Source organism: Micromys minutus, assembly GCF_963924665.1.
Source record: "Micromys minutus genome assembly, chromosome: 26".
Classification (NCBI taxonomy): domain Eukaryota; kingdom Metazoa; phylum Chordata; class Mammalia; order Rodentia; family Muridae; genus Micromys; species Micromys minutus.
The window spans coordinates 22,790,444-22,812,004 of NC_137961.1; the positions used below are offsets into that span (position 1 = coordinate 22,790,444).

The 21,561-nt window shown below is 38.2% G+C and overlaps 1 protein-coding gene across 2 annotated transcripts in view; it reads right to left on the reverse strand.

Annotated features, from left to right (window-relative positions):
- Positions 1–21,561, reverse strand: part of WWP1 (WW domain containing E3 ubiquitin protein ligase 1) — an 84,513-nt gene that overhangs the window by 47,550 nt on the left and 15,402 nt on the right. For both annotated transcript variants that reach the window (XM_080938614.1, XM_080938613.1), the window contains exons 3-6: positions 19,727–19,822; positions 6,708–6,798; positions 1,376–1,514; positions 648–772 (exon numbers count right to left, since the gene is read on the reverse strand). In XM_080938614.1, coding sequence (XP_080794740.1) covers positions 648–772; positions 1,376–1,514; positions 6,708–6,777 — 334 coding nt within the window. In that variant the 5' untranslated portion in view covers positions 6,778–6,798; positions 19,727–19,822. The remainder of the gene's footprint in view (positions 1–647; positions 773–1,375; positions 1,515–6,707; positions 6,799–19,726; positions 19,823–21,561) is intronic.

Here is a 21,561-nt window from a genome sequence, read left to right on the forward strand (position 1 = left end):
AAGTATGCTTAAGAACAAGAGAGAAGAACAAGCTATTGAGTGATTATCTTTGGAGAAATTAGAATTTCTATACTCGTTATTTTTCATTTCTCCATACTTTTAACAATGAACTGATTATCAATTAACGATGTAACACTAGCATATTTCATCTGAATACAGATATCACTGTTAAAAATAAAAGTAAGAATATGCTCAAGGGCCAGAGAAACAGTGAAGAGGAAAGTCCCTGCCTGGTCTACACAGGACCTGGGTTTGGGCTCTGACTCTCTACAGAGGAGGGTTGTCCTGTTTGAGAGGACGTGCTATTTATTCACCCTAGGCCAACCCTGACTTGACGATTCTTCCGCCTCAGCCTGACTCCGGTGACTGCAGGCATACGCCACCGTACTTGAATCAGGTCTAAGTACACAAGTAAATGATAAATGAGTAATGGTAACTGGTATTGAAATACGGCTAGAATAATGGCAGCATGGAGGAAGGACAGGAAAATGCTGCCCACAGTATATTACGACAGTTCTAAAAGCAGCCATTGACAATTATAAGTTCTTTATAAGCACGACACTACACTTCACTTGTGGACGTTAGCAGGACATGTTTAAAGTCTCTTAAATGATGTATAAGGAAACAAAGATTAGAAAGCCACTTACATTTTCTGTTGTGTGTTAACAGCACTTGTTTCAAGTCCACTGTTGCTTTTCCTAATAGAGCATCTGCCTTTAAAGTATGATGACTCCAAACTCGAAACTCCAAGGTGGTCTGTGGGGTCACGTTTCTGCATGAATAACATTATACAAAAACAAGCATGTCATCGCTGTATGTGCTCACTCTTCTCAGTTACGTCAGAGATTCTTCGAAAGCATGAACTGAGCTCAGGACCGTATAAAACAATACGCTGCACCAGAAACGAAAATAACAAATACTTTCAAATACACTGTGGCCTTGATAACTGCTTCAAGATTATGGTAGTTGGCAACCACTGAATGACACAGCACTGAGTGTCTTACTGGGACCTCAGAAAAGACTCTCCATGGGAACACATTTCTAGAGCTGTCTAGAATGACTGACATTAGTTATAATGTGTCTACTAGATGCAAATTTATACTTCATATGCCAAATTTATACCTCAAAATGCCAAAATTAAGAATGGCTGACTTTACTTTTATACACAACAATCTGAGAAAAAAAGGTCATGTAGACATAACTGTCTATAAAATAAAAATACAAATTACTGTGCTTCCTCTTTGAGAAAAAAAAAATCTTCATATGTTAAATTCTTTCTTAGATAAAGAAAAAACTATACTTGAAGTAACTCTATACAATGCAAAACACGGGACAAGTGATTTGATGATTTTCTTTTCTTACACGCGATACTCACACAATCAGCTGCTCGTCCCATTTTGGATTAGAGGAACTGCTGGATTTTGCTGTTTTCTTAATTTCTCCATCTACAATGACTTCCGTATATACTGCTGTTCCAAACCAGTTCTTTTTCCTTTTCAGTTTGGCACTACAAACTAATAGAAAATGATAATTACTGGTGAGTACATATAAACACACACATACACAAACACACACAAAAAGAAACCAAAAAAGAGCATTACCTACTAGTAAACCAATAAAAACAGAAGCATTCTTCCACCTCTAGTACACGTCTTACTGGCAAAAGGAGAAGCTACTTTAGATGTTAGTTTTCTCAGTAACCAACTTATTGACAAGTACCTCAATTACAATAGGACACTTCTTTTTAATAGATCCAGAAGTGTACAAACATATCCAAATTAATTTTAAGACATTATTTTTGTTACTTTACCCAAAGAGCACCCAACCATTAAGTAGTAATTTTCCATTTTCCCCAGGGTCCCTCATTCTGTCTCTACAGACTGCCTGTTCGGAAATGTCTGTGTAGTGGGGCCTTTCATAGCTGCCTTCTTTGACCTAACATGTTCTCAGGTTTCATCAGTGTCAAATACTAGTCCGTTATCGATATACTCCATTTAATTTATCTGTCACTTGACAGACATTTACACTACACTGTAGCTGTTGTGTCTAAGACTCCCATAAACACTATGTGCAAGTTTTGCTGTGAACATGTTTCAATTTGCCTGGAATCTATTAGAATTGCAGGGTAGCCCAGTAGGTCTCTCTCATGCTATTTTTCCAAAGTGGCTCTATTATTTTATACTCCTGTGAAGCACAGCAGGATTTGCTATCTGCATATCTGCTGACATCTGTTGATATATATTTGAGATCACGTTCTCCCTACACAACCCATGCTAACCTTCAGTTCACAAGCGTCCCTTGTTTCCCGTGGGCAGGGGCTATCAGTGTGCTTGGATGGTTTCTACTTTTACCTGCTATTTAAACAGAATTTCAAACTGTGCCAAGGATTGTGAGAAAAATAAATGCCTTCATTTAGATGGTATTCATTATATAACTGTAGCACATTTATTAGAAATTATTTGTTTTATCTGGAAAAAATAGTTTTACACATAAAAAAATGTATCTGATTAGTAAGGAATTTAGTCTAAACATGTGCCATTAATGAATGCAACTGGTACCAAACACAGAACTGTACATTTTCAGGGTAAATTACTGACTGCCAAGCAGTGAAAGCAGAACATTAAGGTCGTTTCTATAACCAGGTCACTGTAACCATTCTGGATCTGAGGTGACGAAGGAAGAGACTCTGTGTCACACACAAGTCATTAAGATGAGAAAGAACACAGCATAAGCTTCTATTCTACTGAGAGAGATCATCCAAACAAACCAGTGAGGCAACTGAAGTGACTTGTCGGGGTGAAGGATCGGAAATAGTTCCCCTCTACTAATATGTAAGGAATAACAAAAAAGTTATAAACTAATGTGTATTCAAAAGCTGACAGAGTGTAACAATGTTCAACATTATGTCTCAAGTGCTACTAGGAGAGCCTTAATAAAGCTCATTCCCAGCTAATATATTCCACATTGCTCTAAGTTCACCACTAAGAGAAACTCCCCACACAGAAGGTTCCTTCCAAATAAAAGTTACTCCTTTGATCCATACATGCCCTTATCTGTCCACACATTGTAAGTAAAGAGAAGGAAGAAAAGGCAGTTCAGGATCATAGTAAGAGAGTAATATGTCTGGGTTTGTGTTTTAACTTGGCATCACTAGAATCCTGACCTGAAGGAGGTCAATTAACGGCTCTGCCCCTCCATTTTCTCACCTGAAAAACAGGGGGACAATAATACCCGGTTCTTAGGATGGATGAGTGAAGGCATTCAAAAGCACTATCATCAGCAGAATTCCCAGCATCCAATATGATGACTGAGCGCATGCTATTACTAATGAGTTAACTGCAGACCCACTTAGAATATGCCCACGGTATACCTGGACACAGTGCTTGAATACACTAAAAACTGATAAAGTAACAGATTCCCCCCCACCAATAGATTTTTTTAAATATATTTTTTAATCTCAACAGTAACATTCCTAAAAACATTTAATAACAAGTGTTATATGGTCCACATGAAAATTAGCATAAAAGTTGAATGAAGAAGAAATTATTTGATATGTTCTTAGATCTTGGAATTTTAAAATAAAAGCTTAAAATCATCTTCAATTAATATATAATTTTTCAACAAAATCACCAAAAGTTTGAGTGTTTAGAGTGGGCACAGAGGAAAAATGGTGCCTCAAATTTAAATAAAGGGTGAAAGAAAACAGACAACAAAAGAGACATTATATAAAATATGATCTAATTAAAGGTCTCCCGAAATTATGTCCTATAAAGTGAAAATAACTAGCCAGTCTGATAGTGATGTATGAAATATGAATAGAACAAGTAAGGTGGCAATGCCAGAAATCAACAAGAAAACCTGTTTAGGCCACGTATAACTTAGATCACCTACAGTGCACATCACAGACACAAAACACAACTAAGTGACATGAGGGCCCACTGAGGAAGCTCTGTGGGTAAAGGCACAATGACATGAGTTGAATCCCTCGAACCCAAATCATAGAGAGTGATTCCCACAGGCGTCTCTGACCATGTACGATGGTGCATGTACATGTATGTGCATGTACATAAATATAAAAGTCGGTATATTTCAAAATATACTTAAAATATAAAACAAAATAGCTTCAAAAATGATAAATTATATAGGTATGTATGTATGTATGTATGTATGTGTATACATACATATATAATCACCTATTAGTTTTTTAGCCAAGTACACTTTATATACCTTGCAAGCTTTGCTTCTGATCCTTTCACTCTCTCTGCGTGCTGTCATACTTGATGTTTGTGATATAGTACATTACCACATGAAAGTGGGATACCATTTGTTTAACTCTTAGATCCTGGGTTTTTTTTGTTCCAGGACACTGGTTGGCTGGCTGGTTGCTTTATGAGGCCCTGAGACACAATCTAATGCCTCAGGTACACCAGAATCGCACTGCATCCAGAGCTATGCCCACTGCACACTGTCCTTGTATGTCTGTCCCCACTCAACTACAGATTAAAAAACAACAAAAAGAAGATACAGGGGGTACACACATGTAATTCCATTGCTTAAGGGGCTGAAGGAGGATCATGAAGCCACCCTGGGCTCTACAGAGAATCTGTCTCAAAAAAAGGAAAAGAAAAAACTATAATGATGGACATGGTAACACGTGCCCATAATCCCAGTACTTGGGAAACAGAAGCAGTAGGATCACAAAATCAAGGCTAGCCTTGGCTACAGTTAGTTTCAGGGCGATATGAGCTATAAAGTAAGACACGGACTCAAAAAAACTGAAGTAAACTAGGTGTCTTTGCTCTGTACTTGTAATTGAGGACAGACACGCTCAGCTTCTTTCTCCTGATCACACCAGCCATGCTTTCCTCACTACAGGGGACTTTTACCTCTCAGTAACCATCAGCCCAAATAAACTATTTTATGTAAGTTCCCTTGGCCAGGGGTTTTGTCGCAGCAAGAAAAAAATGATAGATAAGTTGGTATCAGAGAGTCAGCTATTGCTGTGACAAACCAAGTTATTTTAGGAGAAATATAGAAAAGCTTGGAATTTTGGACAAGAAAAAGCCATTGAACACTGGATGCAGAGTTTAATGGGCCATCCAAGCAGGAGCTCAAACAGTAGTGCTGAGAGCAATGCAGATACTGAAAGCCTTCTCAAAAGCAGTTTCAGAGGGGAACAACACTAACCAATTAGGCATATGGCCAGTTGTGTGAACTCTGGCAAAGAAAGAATCTATCTGCTTTTTGTCCTTATCCTAAGAACTTGCCTGGGGCAAAAGTTAAAATAGAAACTGGCTAATTACCTGAATAGAGGCAAAGCAGCATAATGAATCTGTGATGTGATAATTATATACAATGCTTAAATGCAAAATGTGCAGTTTGGAGAGAAAAAGACCAACAGGAGATCCAATGATGCAGCCAGGGCTTGTGATGAAAGAGATAGGGAGATTAATGTCATTAAGAAGCCTCCTACTTAGCACTAGATAAAAGGACAGATGAACTCAGGGCAAGAACCAATCCACCTAAGCCTCCAGTTTGTGAAAGACATTAAGGCATCTCCTGCTCCTAGAAAGTAACAGAATAAAAGCTCTACAGCTAATGTGATGTCACCCAAAGATGGCAGCCTGATCATTCATTCATTTATTCATTCATTCGTCCGCTCATAGCTTTGGAGGCATAAATATGCAAGAATAAAGGGGTCATGGATTCTCACAATTTACAGATTGACAACTGCCAGACTCCAATAATACAGAAAGCTTGGCATGACCGTCCTGATAATTTTAAAAAAAAAAAAAAAGGCTACTGGAATAAACTGGTCTAAGGATAGTTCAGTGGTAGACTGCTTGTCTAGCATGCACAAGGCCTGGCTTCAGTATCCAAGACCAAAGCCATGGAGAAAACGATACCAAGCGGCATCCTCATAACTAAGACAAGTTCCTCTCAACCTGTCTCCTTCTTTATAGTCTGAAGTAGCATTTTATTATTATCATTATTCAAGTTACTGTGAAATCAAGATCATGGATTTTATGAAGTAATTTTTACTTCAAAAACATAGACTAAATAATGATAAAGTAAAGGCAAGAAAAAAAGAATAGACGGAGGGCTGGAGAGATGGCTCAGCAGGTAAGAGCACTGACTGCTCTTCCGAGTTCAATTCCCAGCAGTCATATGGTAGCTCACAACCATCAGTAATGGGATCTGACGAACTCTTCTGGTGTGTTTGAAGACAGCTACAGTGTACTCATATAAATAAATAAAAAAAAAATCTTAAAAAAAAAGAATAGACAGAATATGAAGGCAAGACACTAAGTCCCAGTGCTGCCTGACATAAGTCCAACACCATTCTGTATGTCTCAAGAGCATCATTCTGTATGTCTCAAGAGCACCATTCTGTATGTCTCAAGAGCACCATTCTGTATGTCTCAAGAGCACCATTCTGTATGTCTCAAGAGCACCATTCTGTATGTCTCAAGAACACCATTCTGTATGTCTCAAGTCCAGCATCATTCTGTATGTCTCAAGAGCACCATTCTGTATGTCTCAAGAGCACCATTCTGAATGGCTCAAGAGCATCATTCTGTCTGTCTCGAGAGCATCATTCTGTACGTCTCAGGAGCATCACTCATGAAATATATTTGCCTAATTATGCATCCAAAATCCAATTTCATCTAACCATCACAATGATAATTATTTTTACAATCACTTACCCGTTACTTTTAACTGTAACCTTCCACTGTGGTTATCACTAGTGTCAGACCTTGGTGAAGCAGTGGCCATGTCCCAAAATTCACCTTGACTCTATAAAAATAAAGGAATAACTTGTTCATGTGTCAGGAAATTTCAATTTTCAATATCCTGAAACTAAATTAAATTTTTATTCAATTAAAACTGGTCATTTAAATCAATAAAAATTCAAGAACATCACAAGTTCTCAGTTGTCTTTCATTTAAAATGAAGACAGTATAGAACCATTAAATAAGAGTGGGGCCAATCAACCATGTCTGAGTCAATCTGAACAACACAAATGATAACACCAAGACTCCAGGATCATATGTTAATGTAAGAATGAATATATACAAAAATGTTATTCTTATTATACATTTACATATTGTTAAAATCTCCTGAGTATGTAGTCCTTTATTCTTGAATATTTCAGTGTGTATTTCCTAAGAATACAAACATTCTTCTAATCATGTTAAGGAAAATTTAAACTACATTTAACCAAGAATTTTTGTTAAAAATAAATAAATAAATCGAAGCTAACTACAGATTTCTTCTACATACCAAGTATCTCAAGGCTTAACCCTTTAGCCTACTAAAGATAAATTGGGATATTCTGGGAAACATTAAGAAATATTAAGAATATTAATATTTATCTTGCTTTCCTCATAATATTTTATCCTTTTTGTGCTCTCATTAGATCCTTTCCCTAAATTTGAAGACCAATATTCTAAATTCATCCCACTCTCTTCCTTTGGTTGATTTGCATATGTTATGTGTTGGGATGCACTCAAACATACGCAGACGCACACACCAAGGTGAAAGTGGTCTAGTCTATGATCAAGACCTTATTAAGCCAATGCTCTTAGTCTACAGATGAGAAAATAGGTTTGTGAATGACATCTACTTGAAAGCGATCAGCTGTCACATTCATGTACAAAATCAAATAGCCTGAAAACAAAGATACAAGTAACATTATATGGAAGGGACAACACCCCCCCCCCCCCAACTCAACAGCCACATTATTAACTAAGAAAGAAAAAGTCAATGGACATGAAAGGCTCTTTCAATTTCTAGCAGTCTGGTCAACTATATATTACTAAAGTCCCTTCACCGTGCTTTACACAACTCAACTGCACAACTATCTGTATTCCCAGTTCTGTGATGTTCTTAAGTGTGAACATTATCAGTCCTACACCACACTTATATAATGATAGCCTTTAAAAGAGATAATACAACAGTAAGAAATAAATAGACCAGACGGTTCAGTGTTATCAGGGTACTTGAGGCCAAAACTGACTTTTAGTTCAATCCTAGTAACCCAGAGGTAGTCCTCTAACTTCCACATGTACAGCATGGCGTGTGCCCTACCCCCACACAAATAAAGAAGTGGAGAGTATTATCAGGCACAGACATGTTATCTTGATGCCCAGGCTGATAGTGGCAGTATATGGATGGTCAAGGGACAAAAACAAAGTGAAGGGAGCTCACCGTGGGGACCCAGGACAAAACTATAAAAGAGCAGCAGCAGCCCATTTACTTATACCCTCAGGAGCACTCACACTTAGCCTCTGGAGCTACCCAACATGAGGAACAGCCTAATCTGTGAGTAAGAGTCAAGAGAAATCCAATACAGTAGTTCTGACTTTCAAAATTACAATTGTATACTTTTACATTCTAATTTTATTGATGGATGATGAACTAAAGTATGGCCAATCAAGAAGAAACTAGAAAACAATTAAGTTTGAAAAGAAATGATTTAAACAGATATTTTACTTTATAATACTTTCCAATTTTGAGAAAAATTGAAAAGAAACAGTTCACATACAGCCCACAACCAACTTCCCCTGTTATTTATGCATTTACTTTAACTGTAAATGACACCTAAACTCTACACACACTGGGAATGCAATGTGATTTTATTTTAATTTTATTTGCATGGTGCTTTTACTTGCATGAATGTGTTGTATGCCACATGAATGCAGTGTCCATGTGGGCCAGGCAAGGGTGTCAGATCCCCTAGCACCCAAGTTACAGATGGTTGTGAGCTGCCATATATCACTGTGGAAGACTACCCAGTGCTCCTAACCAATAAGCCATCCCTCCAGCCCCAAAATGATGTTTTGATGGATGTCTACATTGGGAAATATTTACATCAGAGTAAGCATATCTATTTCTTCAAATTTTTATCTTTTTTTGGCAAAACATTTAAAATCTAGCTTTTTCAAACTAATACTTTATAGCTATCTATAGTCATTTACAGAATAGTTTAATTTATTTATCCTAAATATAACATAGTATACGCCAATTAGCTTTGTTTTATCACACACATCCCATTGCCAAATGAGTTAATCAATATCAAAGCTATTAACTAAAACTTCCAGATCTTCTTAGTTATCACCTTTTCTATACAAGAACCATAAAGCAAGGGCTCCATAAAAAAGATCGGGTCACATAAAAATACACAGGGCTAGGGAGATGGCCCAGTGGTTAAGAGTACTTGCTTCTCCTGCCAGAGGACCCAGGTTCAATCCCCAGTATCCACCTCACAGCTCACAACTGGCAGCAACTCCAGTTATAGGGGATATAATGTCCTCTTCTGGTCTCTAAAGGCACTAAGAAACATTTGGGACACTGACATATACGAAAGCCAACGCCCATATACATAAAATAAATTTTGAATTGAAAAATAATATAACGTTTACTGGCTGTGTTTCCTTGTCTGATTGTTTTGTTTCTCCTGGCTATGTCCATTTATTGAGACTTGTACTGTGTTTATTTGTTTGCGGTACTAAGAGTTCAATCCAGAGCCTACACATGTAAGGCTAACACTCTACCAGTCGCTACATTCCCTGTATTTTACTTGGTTTTGTTTGGTGGTTCTGAATGTGAATCAAGAGCCTTGGCACATGCTCAACCATTGGCCACAGCCTTTTCTTTATTTTAGGTGGGTCTGATACTATTCTCTAATTATCTTATGAAATGTCCCTAACTCAGACCTGCTGATCTTTTTATTGAAGCTGAAGGACTGGAATGAAAAACAACCACAAAATGTGTTTATTGTACACTATTATAAGATTTTCTTTTATGTATTATATATCAAGGGCATACTTTCAAAACATAATTATGAAAACTGTTGATGTGGACCTTGATCATACGTCTAAGAAAATATGTCTTATTCCACTACTGTAGTTGCTCACCCTCTCTTCCTATGCTTTGCTGTAGGAGGAATTTACTATGCATAAAGTATACTTGAAGTCTCTTTGGAGCACACATAAGGCATGCAAAATCTGCTGAGATAAACCAAAATGGTATTGCCAACAGAAGACCTTACTTCAAGAAACGAAAAAGGAGGAGTTAGAAAGAAGAACAAAGAAGCTAAACATACAAGTAATTCTATAAATACTGCCTAAACTTTAGGAACCTTTTATTGTTTTAATTACAGCATAAATATAGAAGACTAGAACACAGATAAAATCACTGCTCAACAGAGGTACTACAATCTGGTTCAACATTATATGATAGAGATTTCTTAACAGATTTTCAAGGTTGGTTACAAGGAAATTTGGAAGGATAGGTTCCAAATTATAAAGGAAAACACAGAATCAAAAAATTCAATCAAAACGCTTAGAAAGCATAAATTAAGAATTCAAATACAGAAAGAGAATGAATCATAGAAACAGATTCAAATGTAAAGAAGCAAAAATAACACACACATAAGAAGGCTGGGACTCCAGCAAGAAAGGAAGCACCATTGTTAAGGAAAATGCTACATGAAGCCAAATTAGAATGCTTTAAAAAAAAAAATACAAGCTTATATATTCTTTCTCCCATACAGTAACCTCAACAAGAAAATAAACCAAGGGAATCCTATAATTCTGATAGATAACTTGCTAACGATGTCTCATACTAATTAGCTGAAGCAATAGAATTGCTGACCTGGGAACACAGTGATGAAGACAGACGGTACAGGACATCTCCAACTGACTGTACACCCTGCCCATTATTCTAAGGGTGATTTAAAAACCCAGTATCAGCCAGTGTCATCCTCACAAATGCAGACACTATGCTACTTTCTAGGGAATGTGATTTGTGATGGGACAGATACCTCCACTAAAGAACCCTTTGGAGCCTTAAATACCAATCAATTAACTACATGACCCAGCAACCTAGAGATGTCAGAAGGCTTTGACTGCTTTAGTTTTTTCTTTTGAAAGACAAGGTATCGCTGCATAGCTCTGGCTGTCCTGGAACTACTATACAGACCAGTCTGTTCTCAAATTCCCTCTGTCGTCTGAGTGTCTGAATTAAGTACATTAAATTTAAAGGCCGAACACTAAACTCAACTGCCTTTAGCATCAATGATGTCTTTAAGAGAATAAGTTGATACTGCTTATGATGTACAGGACAAAGACAGGGACAAGTGATTGTTCTTATGGCCATGATTGAATTCAAAATAAGGATTGAGCAAATAAAAAAATAAACAGTCAATTGTGCCAAAAACAGCTTTGGTAGGTCTCAATACCCTCACAACTTTGAAGGCACACTTGAGTGTTAGGGAAACATACACAGATTGCTACAGTGACTGAGGCAGTGACTACTAAGACGCTGGGACTGGCTCCAGGACAAGCACACGGCGGGTGACTCCTGAAGCAAGTGTGGACCACTGAAATGCCTATGGCAGATGGTACAGTCGGTTCTGGAACTCCAGGGTTTTTATAGTGACAGGACCTCTCTACACAACTGTGTTTGATACAAGCAGGATGACAGACACTCATTGCTACCAAAGACCAACCTGGAACAGCAGCTTCTGAGTTCACTCTCACACAAAAATCATTAAAGGTACTCATAGGAGCAAGCAAGCCAAACTCAAGCTTTATTAAAAGCTATTGGAAATTAAGAAAAGAAAAAGCAAAAGAAAGTCTCAAAAGTGGAAGATATGCCAGGAGAGGAAACATTAAACTTCTTTGTCTTGTGGTTTTGATAAAACTGTGCTAAAAACTGGACAAGAGATGAGATAATCACTGTGAGACTGTTATTTCTCTGGGCTATCACAGGCTGAACCATGTTCTAGGCATGTCCTCTGTCTCTACCAAAGAGATGACCATCATCTGTTCACATGAAGTTCACTAGTGACAGGTAGTTGAAGCCCCCAATCCTGCTTTGTCCACCTCTGACTTCAACATTGAAAGTCGCTGACTGTCTGCTTGTTTGTTAGTTAGTAATCACTGGCTGCTCTTGCTAGCACCAGTCCTGTAGGTGTCTCAGCGCTGTTAATTGTACTAAACCCCTTTTGTTCCTCAGAGCCTTCAGAAAATAGCTACGTATGTTCTTACTAACTCCTGATTTATAAATCAGGTCTGGGTCTCTTCGCTTTCTTAGAAACTGCTTTGACTTAGTCTGTTATAACTGGCTGCATTAGAAGCAAGAACATGTAAAGCAGCAATAGAGCCCAGCATCCACGCTCCGGAGTGAGGACAAGATTCACAGAGGATGGCCTGCCAGTTTACCAACACTGGTCCGCCTGCTCTGCTCTTCTGTCTCCTAGGCTATCTCATACTCAGCTGTAAGCTCTTTTTCATTCCTTGTATTTCTGATTAAGCTGTTTGAACATTAACCCTCCATCCTTTTAACCTCAGCTCTGTTTTTCATTGCAACACCTATGAGCTACTTAATTGTTTTCACAAGGGCCCTTTTCCCTTACTACCTACAAAGACCCAGACCATGAATCAGTAAAAGACATCCCTTTCCAAACCTCAAATGTGAAGCTTCAGATTACCCCTAGGTAAAATGACTCCTGCTGACACCTCCCAATCCAGCCCAGCAACTCAGTATTGTGAAAAACAACACCTGATGACTAAGTGGAAAGTAAGAAGCAAAAAAGCAACTATAGAAGGAACAAGAGAACGGACATACTTTATTTTTTTCTGTTTTAGCATTCTGTGCATTGAACAAGCCATAATAGTAATTTGCAAGTGAAAAAACATGAATGCAAAGATATTATACATAAAAGTTTGTGGAATACCAAAACAAGAAGTTATGCTTACACAGCAGTATGTATAGCATTATCAAGTGACCTAGGCAAAGGAATTTTTTTTTAAACAACTTTATTTTACAAAACAAAGATAAATGTACAGATTTTAAACATTTTTTGCTTAAAATTATACATTTTTTGTCAGTACTTTTTTTCAGATTTTAACATAATTTTTATATAAAACTATATGAATATATTTTTTAGTCAGTCCTTGATTTTTTTTCAAGGTTTGGTTGTATGCCTTGAAAACTTAATAGTTACAATGAGCTAAAGTACATGTAAAACAAAATGTAACATGGAAATAGTTAAAGTTTTCTTGTTTTGTAAATATTTTTTTTGTTTTCTTTTCTTTTCTTTATTTCTTGGACTTCATACAGTCTGTGAGTTGTTTCTGGGGGAGTGCAAGCTTCTGGGGTTAGCATCCCACTATCAGTGACTGCATATTATGTCTGTTCTTTTGTGACTGGGTTATCTCACTCAGGATGATATTCTCTAGATGCAGCCATTTTCTTAAGAATTTGGTTAAGTCACTGTTTCTGGTGGCTGAGTAGTATTCCATTGTGTATATGTACCACAATTTTTGTATCCATTCATCTTCTGAGGAACATCTGGGTTCCTTCCAGCTTCTGGCTATTATAAATAGAGCCGCTATGAACATTGTGGTGCATATATCTTTGTTGTGTATTAAAGTGTCTCTGGGGTATATGCCCAGAAGTGGAATAGCTGGGTCTTCAGGTAGTACTATATCCAATTTTCTGAGGTATCGCCAGACAGATTTCCAGAGTGGTTGTATTAGTTTGCAACCCCACCAACAGTGGAGAAGTGTTCCTCTTTCTCCGCAGCTTCGCCAGCATCTGCTGTCATCTGAGTTTTGGATCTTGGCCAATCTGACTGGTGTGAGGTGGAATCTCAGGGTTGATTTGATTTGCATTTCCCTGATGGCTAAGGATGTCGAGCACTTCCTCAGGTGTTTCTCGGCCATTCGGTGTTCCTCAACTGAAAATGATTTGTTTAGCTCTGTACCCCATTTTTTAATAGGGTTATTTGATTCTCTGGTGTCTAGCTTTTTGAGTTCTTTGTATACCTTGGATATTAGGCCTCTATCTGATGTGGTGTTGGTAAAGATCTTTTCCCATTCTGTTGGTTGCCGTTTTGTTTTCTTGACGATGTCCTTAGCCTTACAGAAACTTTGCAATCTCATTAAGTCCCATTTGTTAATCTTTGACCTTAGAGCTTGAGCCATTGGTGTTTTGTTCAGGAAATTTTCTCCTGTGCCTATGTGTTCTAAGGTTTTCCCTACTTTCTCATCTAATAGTTTCAGTGTATCTGGTTTAATGTGGAGATCTTTGATCCACTTACACTTGAGCTTTGTACAAGGAGATAAGAAAGGGTCTATTTTCATTCTTTTGCATGCTGAGTGCCAGTTGGACCAGCACCATTTGTTGAATAGGCTGTCCTTTTTCCATTGAATGTTTTCTGCTCCTTTGTCAAAAATCAGGTGACCATATACATGAGGGCTCATTTCTGGATCTTCTATTCTATTCCATTGATCCACATTAGGCAAAGGAATTTAAAGTCCCGAGTTAATTACGCACAATTAACCTGAAGAAACCAATAAAGAGATGATACTGAACTAGAAAAATAGTAATCAAAGTATCAATAAAGATAAAAGCTTTTTCTTGGCAAGCTTACCTGCTTCCTAGCTATTTTCTCTGAATTGAACTATTCCCTACTGGAGGGAAGAGGGAGGCCCATTAAGACTCCAGAAGCTGAGAAAAGTTGGGCTTAGAAAATAGGACTCAAAACTTGAGTAGTTAAGATTCACAAAGTCCCTTGCCAAGATTATGCAATCGGTAAGTGATTGCCGAGAACTGCCTGAGACTCGGTCAGGGAGCAAGCTCTAGGAATGCAGCTTTCATACGCTGTCAGCTATGCTGTGGCAATGCAACTACAGACACACCCATGGTCTTCAACCATGCTCTTAAAGAACTCCAGTGAACCATGGGTTCACCAAGCTGGACTTGGATGCAACTGTTTCTTTGGTCTGTTGTCAGTGCTCTGCGTAGAAAGAATGAATATCTGTTCACATTTCCCAGGAAAACTAACAAAACAATAGGAAATAAATGGTTTGCAAGATTGATGCAGAAACAAAGAGCGCTAAAACAGAACAATGCATATCAAAACATACCCATGTACCAGATGCAGTAATACGTTACCGAAAGAAGTTTGAAGGGGCCAAAATCGGAGCTCTGTATCAGGAGATTAAAATGAAGGGTAAGAAACCAAGTGGTAGGCTGTCAGAGTTGACTGGACAGCCCCAGCTAGTATCAAAGAATAAGACCCAGCCCACACTGGGTATGAAAAACTGTGAGGAATTTTAACTCAGCAACATGGCTGCTCTGGCAAAGGATCACATTCAAAGACCTTCTAGGTCTCTGAGATCCAGCTGGAATGGCACACCTTTAATACCTCTGGTTGACATACAGACAGAACTAGTACACACCGTTAATTCCAAACAATAAAGGAAAAGATTGTAGAAGGAGGCAGTCATACTTGACAGTGATGTCTTATTGAGGGGCAGACAAAGTGATGAATCAGAGAAAGATTTTGAATGAGTCAGAGACGGGATACTCCCAACTCTTATGAGAACAGACAGGAAAATAAGGCTAATTAAGAGAGCAGTTTGAAGAGAGAAAAAGAGGCAGAAACAGGAACATACATACAGAAACAGAGAATGGGGAGGAGAGAAAGAAAAAGAGGCAGTTTTACCAGGACAGGTTGCAGCTGAAGACAGATGAGCCAGAGAATGATAAGTCAGGAGATTAGAATAGATTACCAGTTAGTTTGAGGCCAAGCTGAGCAATTCAGTCAAAAGCTGAAAGAAGCTAGTTTAAATCAGTCAGCCTGGAGTGAACTTTGGGCCAGAACAGCAGAATTGAACCTGCCAGCCAAAGTTCAGAAAGAACTAGGATCTGTGCATGAGCTTACTCGGCAGTAATCCTGGAAAATAATTACAACTGGCAAGAATGAATGAATGAATGAATGAATGAATGAATGAATGAATGAATAAATAAATAAATAAATAGGCAGACAGACAAACAAATAAATAATTTTTTTTTTAATTTAAAACCTTACAAAAAGCCCAGAGAGCAACAAGAGCAGAACAGGCTACAGTCCACAGTGATGAAAATGATTACCTCCCTGTCAATGACTGTCTACGGAGCCTGCCATCACAGCAGCAGGACAACTGCAACAGAAATCACAACAGAAGACAGAAAATTAAATGGTCCTGAAAGTGCCAATGCAGGAAAATATGAAACTGGATATCCCTCATGTCAGTTCACATGTAAACAACCAACACAGGATATATAACAATGTAAATATAAAGTACAACTAGCAAGGTAAACATGAAAGGGATTAACTTCATCTTTTGATTACATATAAGATGAGAACTATGCATCATTAACAAAACCACAGTAACTAAACTGTCAGGACTGGCAAGATGGCTCAGCATCTTTTTTTTTCTTACAACTTTATTTAAGAAAGAGAGATACATGTACAGATTTCTAAAAACATTTTGGTATAACACTATATGAATATATTTTTGTCAGTACTTAATTCTTTTAGAAGTTTGATTGTATGCACTGAAATCTTACTAGTTACCATAAGCATAAAGTACATGTAGAACAGAACGTAACATGGAAACAGTCAGAGTTTTCATAGTGTGTATAGATTAAACATAATGATCTTTGAATACCAAAAGTTGCCACAAGGCTATATTCCTGGCTCTTGGATTATTAATGATTTTAGGTCTAGGTGTACCACACTTTGAGAGGATTCTATACACTTATTTTCTTTCCTAAGAAGGACTAAGGTGTTCACTTTTTGGCCTTTGTTTTTCTTGAGCTTCATATGGCCTGTGAGTTGTTTCTGGGGTATTCAGAGCTTTCTGGGGCTAGTATCCAATTATCAGTGACTGCATATTATGTCTATTCTTTTGTGACTAGGTTACCTCACACAGGATGATATTCTCTAGATGCATCCATTTTCCTAGGAATTTCATAAAGTCATTGTTTCTAATAACTGAGTAGTACTCCATTGTGTAAATAGACCACAATTTTTGTATCCATTCATCGACTAAAGGACATCTGGTTCTTTCCAGCTTCTGGCTATTGTAAATAGGGCTGCTATGAACATTGTGGTGCATGTGTCATTGTTGTATGTTGGAGCTTCTCTGGGGTATATATGCACAGAAGTGGAATAGTGGGTCTTTAGGTAGTACTCTGTCCAATTTTCTGAGGAATGGCCAGACTGATTTCCAGAGTGGTTGTACCAGTTTACAACCCCACCAACAGTGGAGAAGTGTTCCTCTTTCTCAGCATCCTCGCCAGCATCTGCTGTCATCTGATTTTTTTGATCTTGGGCTTTCTGACTGGTGTGAGGTGGAATGTCAGGATTGTTTTATTTGCATTTCCCTGATGACAAGGAATGTCGAGCACTTCCTTAGATGCTTTTCCACCATTCGATATTCCTCAATTGAGAACTTTTTGTTTAGCTCTGTACCCCATTTTTAATAGGGTTGTTTGATTCTCTGGTGTCTAACTTCTTGTGTTTTTTGTATACCTTGGATATTAGGCCTCTATCAGATGTGGGGTTGGTCAAGATCTTTTCCCAATCTGTTGGCTGCCGTTTTGTTTTCTTGACAGTGTCCTTAGCCTTACAGAAACTTTGCAATCTCATTAAGTTCCATTTGTCGATATTTGACCTTAGAGCATGAGCCATTGGTGTTCTGTTCAGGAAATTTTCTCCTGTGCCTATGTGTTCTAAGGTTTTCCCTACTTTCTCTTCTAATAGTTTCACTGTACCTAGCTTAATGTGGAGATCTTTGATCCACTTGCACTTTAGCTTTGTACAAGGAGATAAGAAAGGGTCTATTTCCTTCTTCTGCATGCTGAGTGCCAGTTCGACCAACACCATTTGTTGAATAGGCTGTCCTTTTTCCATTGAATGTTTACAGTTCCTTTGTCAAAAATCAAGTGACCATATATGTTAGGGCTCATTTCTGGATCTTCTATTCTATTCCATTGATCCACGTGCCTATCTCTGTACCAGTATCATGCAGTTTTTAACACAATTGCCTTGTAATATAGCTTGAGGTCAGGGACGGTAATTCCCGCAGATGTTTTCTTATTGTTGAGGATGGATTTTGCTATTCTAGGTCTTTTGTTATTCCAGATGAAATTACACATTGCTCTTTCCAAACTCTATGAAGAATTTGGTTGGAATTTTGATGGGGATTGCATTGAATCCGCAGATTGCTTTTGGAAAGATGGCCATTTTTACAATGTTGATCCTTCCAATCCATGAGCATGGGAGATCTTTCCATCTTCTGAGATCTTCCTCGATTTCCTTCTTTAGAGATTTGAAGTTCTTGTCATACAGGTCCTTCACTTGCTTAGTCAGAGTCACACCAAGGTATTTCATACTGTTTGTGACTATTGTGAAAGGTGTCTTTCACAGCAGAAGCAGTAAGAGTTCAAATCTCAGGCCAGCCTGAACCACAAAACAAGGCCATGTTGGGGAGAGGGTGGGAGGTGACAAAAACACTTCAATAGGGCAGGCTGACCAGGGGTGGGAAAGAAAGTATGGGAGTCAGTCTCAGTTGGCTCCTTAACCATGTTAGCAGTGATCTAGGCTTAACTTTGAAATGCTGGGCTCATAAATAGTTATGTTTACTAACAGCTTCCAAATGGGACATATAATCTGGCATGTTCAAATTACATATTCTTTTCTTTTTTCCGTGTGTGTGTGTGTGTGTGTGTGTGTGTGTGTGTGTGTGTGGTGTGCATGTGTATCTAAGTTCATATATATGTGAAAAGATGGTATTATGTATATGGATGCCTGAAATTGACTTCAAATGTCTTCCTCGGTTGCATTTACTCTTTTTCTGCCAGTCTCTCACTGGACCCCAAGCTCAGCGATTCTTGTTCATCTAACTTCCTGACCTGCTCTGGAAAATCCTATCCTTAACTCTCTAGTGTCAGCATTAGGCAGCTGCCAAGTCTGCCCAGCTTCTCCACTGGTTGTGGGGATCCAAACTCTGGTCCTCATGCCTAGACGGCAAGTGCTTTATTTACTGGCCTATAGCCACAGCCTCAGCAATTTAAACAATGCATGAAAGTCAAAAAGTAGACAGAAGACAGGGTAAGTCACTAATCTACCAAGTGTCATTTCTAAAGTTTATGGTGAAGACAAAGGGTATAGTAAAACTCTCACCCATTTAGTTAGTTTTCAGTGAAGATATTCCTTTCTCTGGGCATTAAAGCTAAAAGAGGTTTTTATTATTATTATTATTTAAAGATGGACTTAAAATTAAACAATCCAAAACAAAGGACTTCATTATTCTACTAGACAGATACTAGCCGAGATGTAAGACAAGCATGCATCAGCTTAGTTCTCTAAGAAGAAATGTATAAGTTTAGAGCACTCCATACATGGGAACTTGCTGCCAGTCTGTTGAAAGACTGCTAGTTTTTCCTCTATCCTGACTGACCTGCCCATTTCTCCTTCTGTTTTATATAAACCCCCTATGCATTCTAACCCACAATCTCAAGAACACACACAATACTGGAAAACAGGATGAAATGATTAAAAAAGCTGAACCTCAAAATGTAAAATGCAGAGCTTCAGTTTTTAATTTTTATTATTTATTTATTTAGAGACAGGATCTCTCTATGAAGTCCTGGCTGGCCTGGAACTTGGTGTGCAGACCCAGTTGGGGTTCAAACTTAAGAGAGATCCATCTGCCTGTCTTCTGAGCACTGGAACTAAAGGTGTGTACCTTGCAAATGCCTTATTTTTATAAAATTACATTAACTGATCTATATAGGTATAAAAACTAATAAGCAATGTACACTATCTGACTCCTACCTCCATAATTTTCACTTACAACAAAAATGGTTAGTGGCTTACTGTGTATCAGGAACTGTGCCAGACACTGAGGATAGAAAGATGAATAAGACACGATTTCTTCTGTCAAGGAGCTCATAGTCTGGTGAGGAGACAACCCTGCAAACACAAACAGTTTTCAGTGTGACACAGAATGCCAAGTACTTCTGGAATACAAGAGAGAAGCAGATTACCTTCATTCAGTCAGGGAGAAGAGGCATCCTAGAAAATAACCTGAAAATATACCTTAATACATTCCTGGTGCCCATGGAGTCAGAAGGGCGCAGTACATCCCTAAAATTGGAGTTACAGAAGACTGTACAAAGAACAGAACCTGGGTCCTCTATAAGAGCAGTCATTTCTCTTAAGAAATGAGCATCTCTCCAGTCTCACCATTCTCTAAAACTAGTTTTTATGTATGTGTGCATATATGTGTGCATGCACAGATATCACATGCATGAGGACGCGTGTAGAAGAAGTACTTCAGATCCCTGAAACTGGAACTAGATGGTTTTGAGCTGCCCAGTGTTTGGAATCAAACCCGGATACTGTACTAAAACAGTATGCTCTACTGCCATTGAAAAGTTTCTCCAGCCCATGAGGTACAGAATTACAGAGTTAACACTATGTCTGGGCAATGGAACACGACGTAAAAAAGCTAATAGGAAAATAAAATTCTAATTCTACTGGGCAACAAACTATAGTTTTATCTTCATATATATTGAGGGGCTTCAATAATGAAAACTGCATTTGGAATGATACCATTGGCAGCTATGAGGCTACTATATTCAAAGGAGACTGAACAAACACATTGGCAACATGAGAGAAATACTGGGGTATTATGACCACAGGATTATGCCATTAAAACATAAAACGTGAAACTAAGATTTTCCACTTCAATGGGAGCAGACGATGGTGTCAGAGTAGCAGAGGAAGAAGAGGAACAAGTGAGGAGAGACAACATCACAAAGTTTACAAGAGCCAGCTCTGTGGCCAAGTGCCGAGGACGTTTCCGGTGCTGCTACCTAAGACCTGTGAGTTGAGCTGTATTTCCCACAGTTCACTGTTGTATCATCAGAACAACAACAACAACAAAAAGCGGAGCCATCAGCTCCATGATGGAAGGAGCAGCACATAAAACCCAGGACACACACACCTTAGACTTTGATTCTATGGTCTAAGTACCCGCTTATCAAAAGCTAGTTGTTACTCTAATTGAGACGTTAGACATTTTTCATTTGGGGTATGGTGTTCAAAGAAAACCTGTTAATATCCCTGTATTAGAAACAGCCAGGATTGGATCGATGGAGAAGAAATATTTGCAGTCAGTTTGTCAGAGGTATTAAACACAGATGGTACAGGCTTGCTCATAGAGGAGATATTCTGGAACAGTTACTGAGAGGACTAAGAAAGGATGCTGATCAATCACCACTAAGCAATATTAATACGGTGTTTTTCACAACCCATAGGGACAACATTCTGCATATAAGAACAGGAAAAGACTGTAGAGTCAATTCCAATGCAAGAACTCGGATAGTAAGCAAGGCAAGGGAAACAACAAAGTCCAACTTCACCAAACTCTTCAACAAAGTAGATCGTCGGCCAAGTGAGACTAGGTTAAAATCTACTTGTAGAGGAGACAGAGAGCACATCTAAGGTAATTTCATCCAGTTCAACTCTTTGAAAATTCTACAGGGTTGTTATTCAGCTGCAGAGACTATAAGAGAATCCTATATATAAGCAATATACTATATTTCTAGTACTCTGAAATTACAGACCTATCAAACCCTCATGTAGAAGGGTTGAGGTAGAAAGCTGGGCATGGTGGTGCATGCCTCTAATCCAGTATGGGAAAGCAG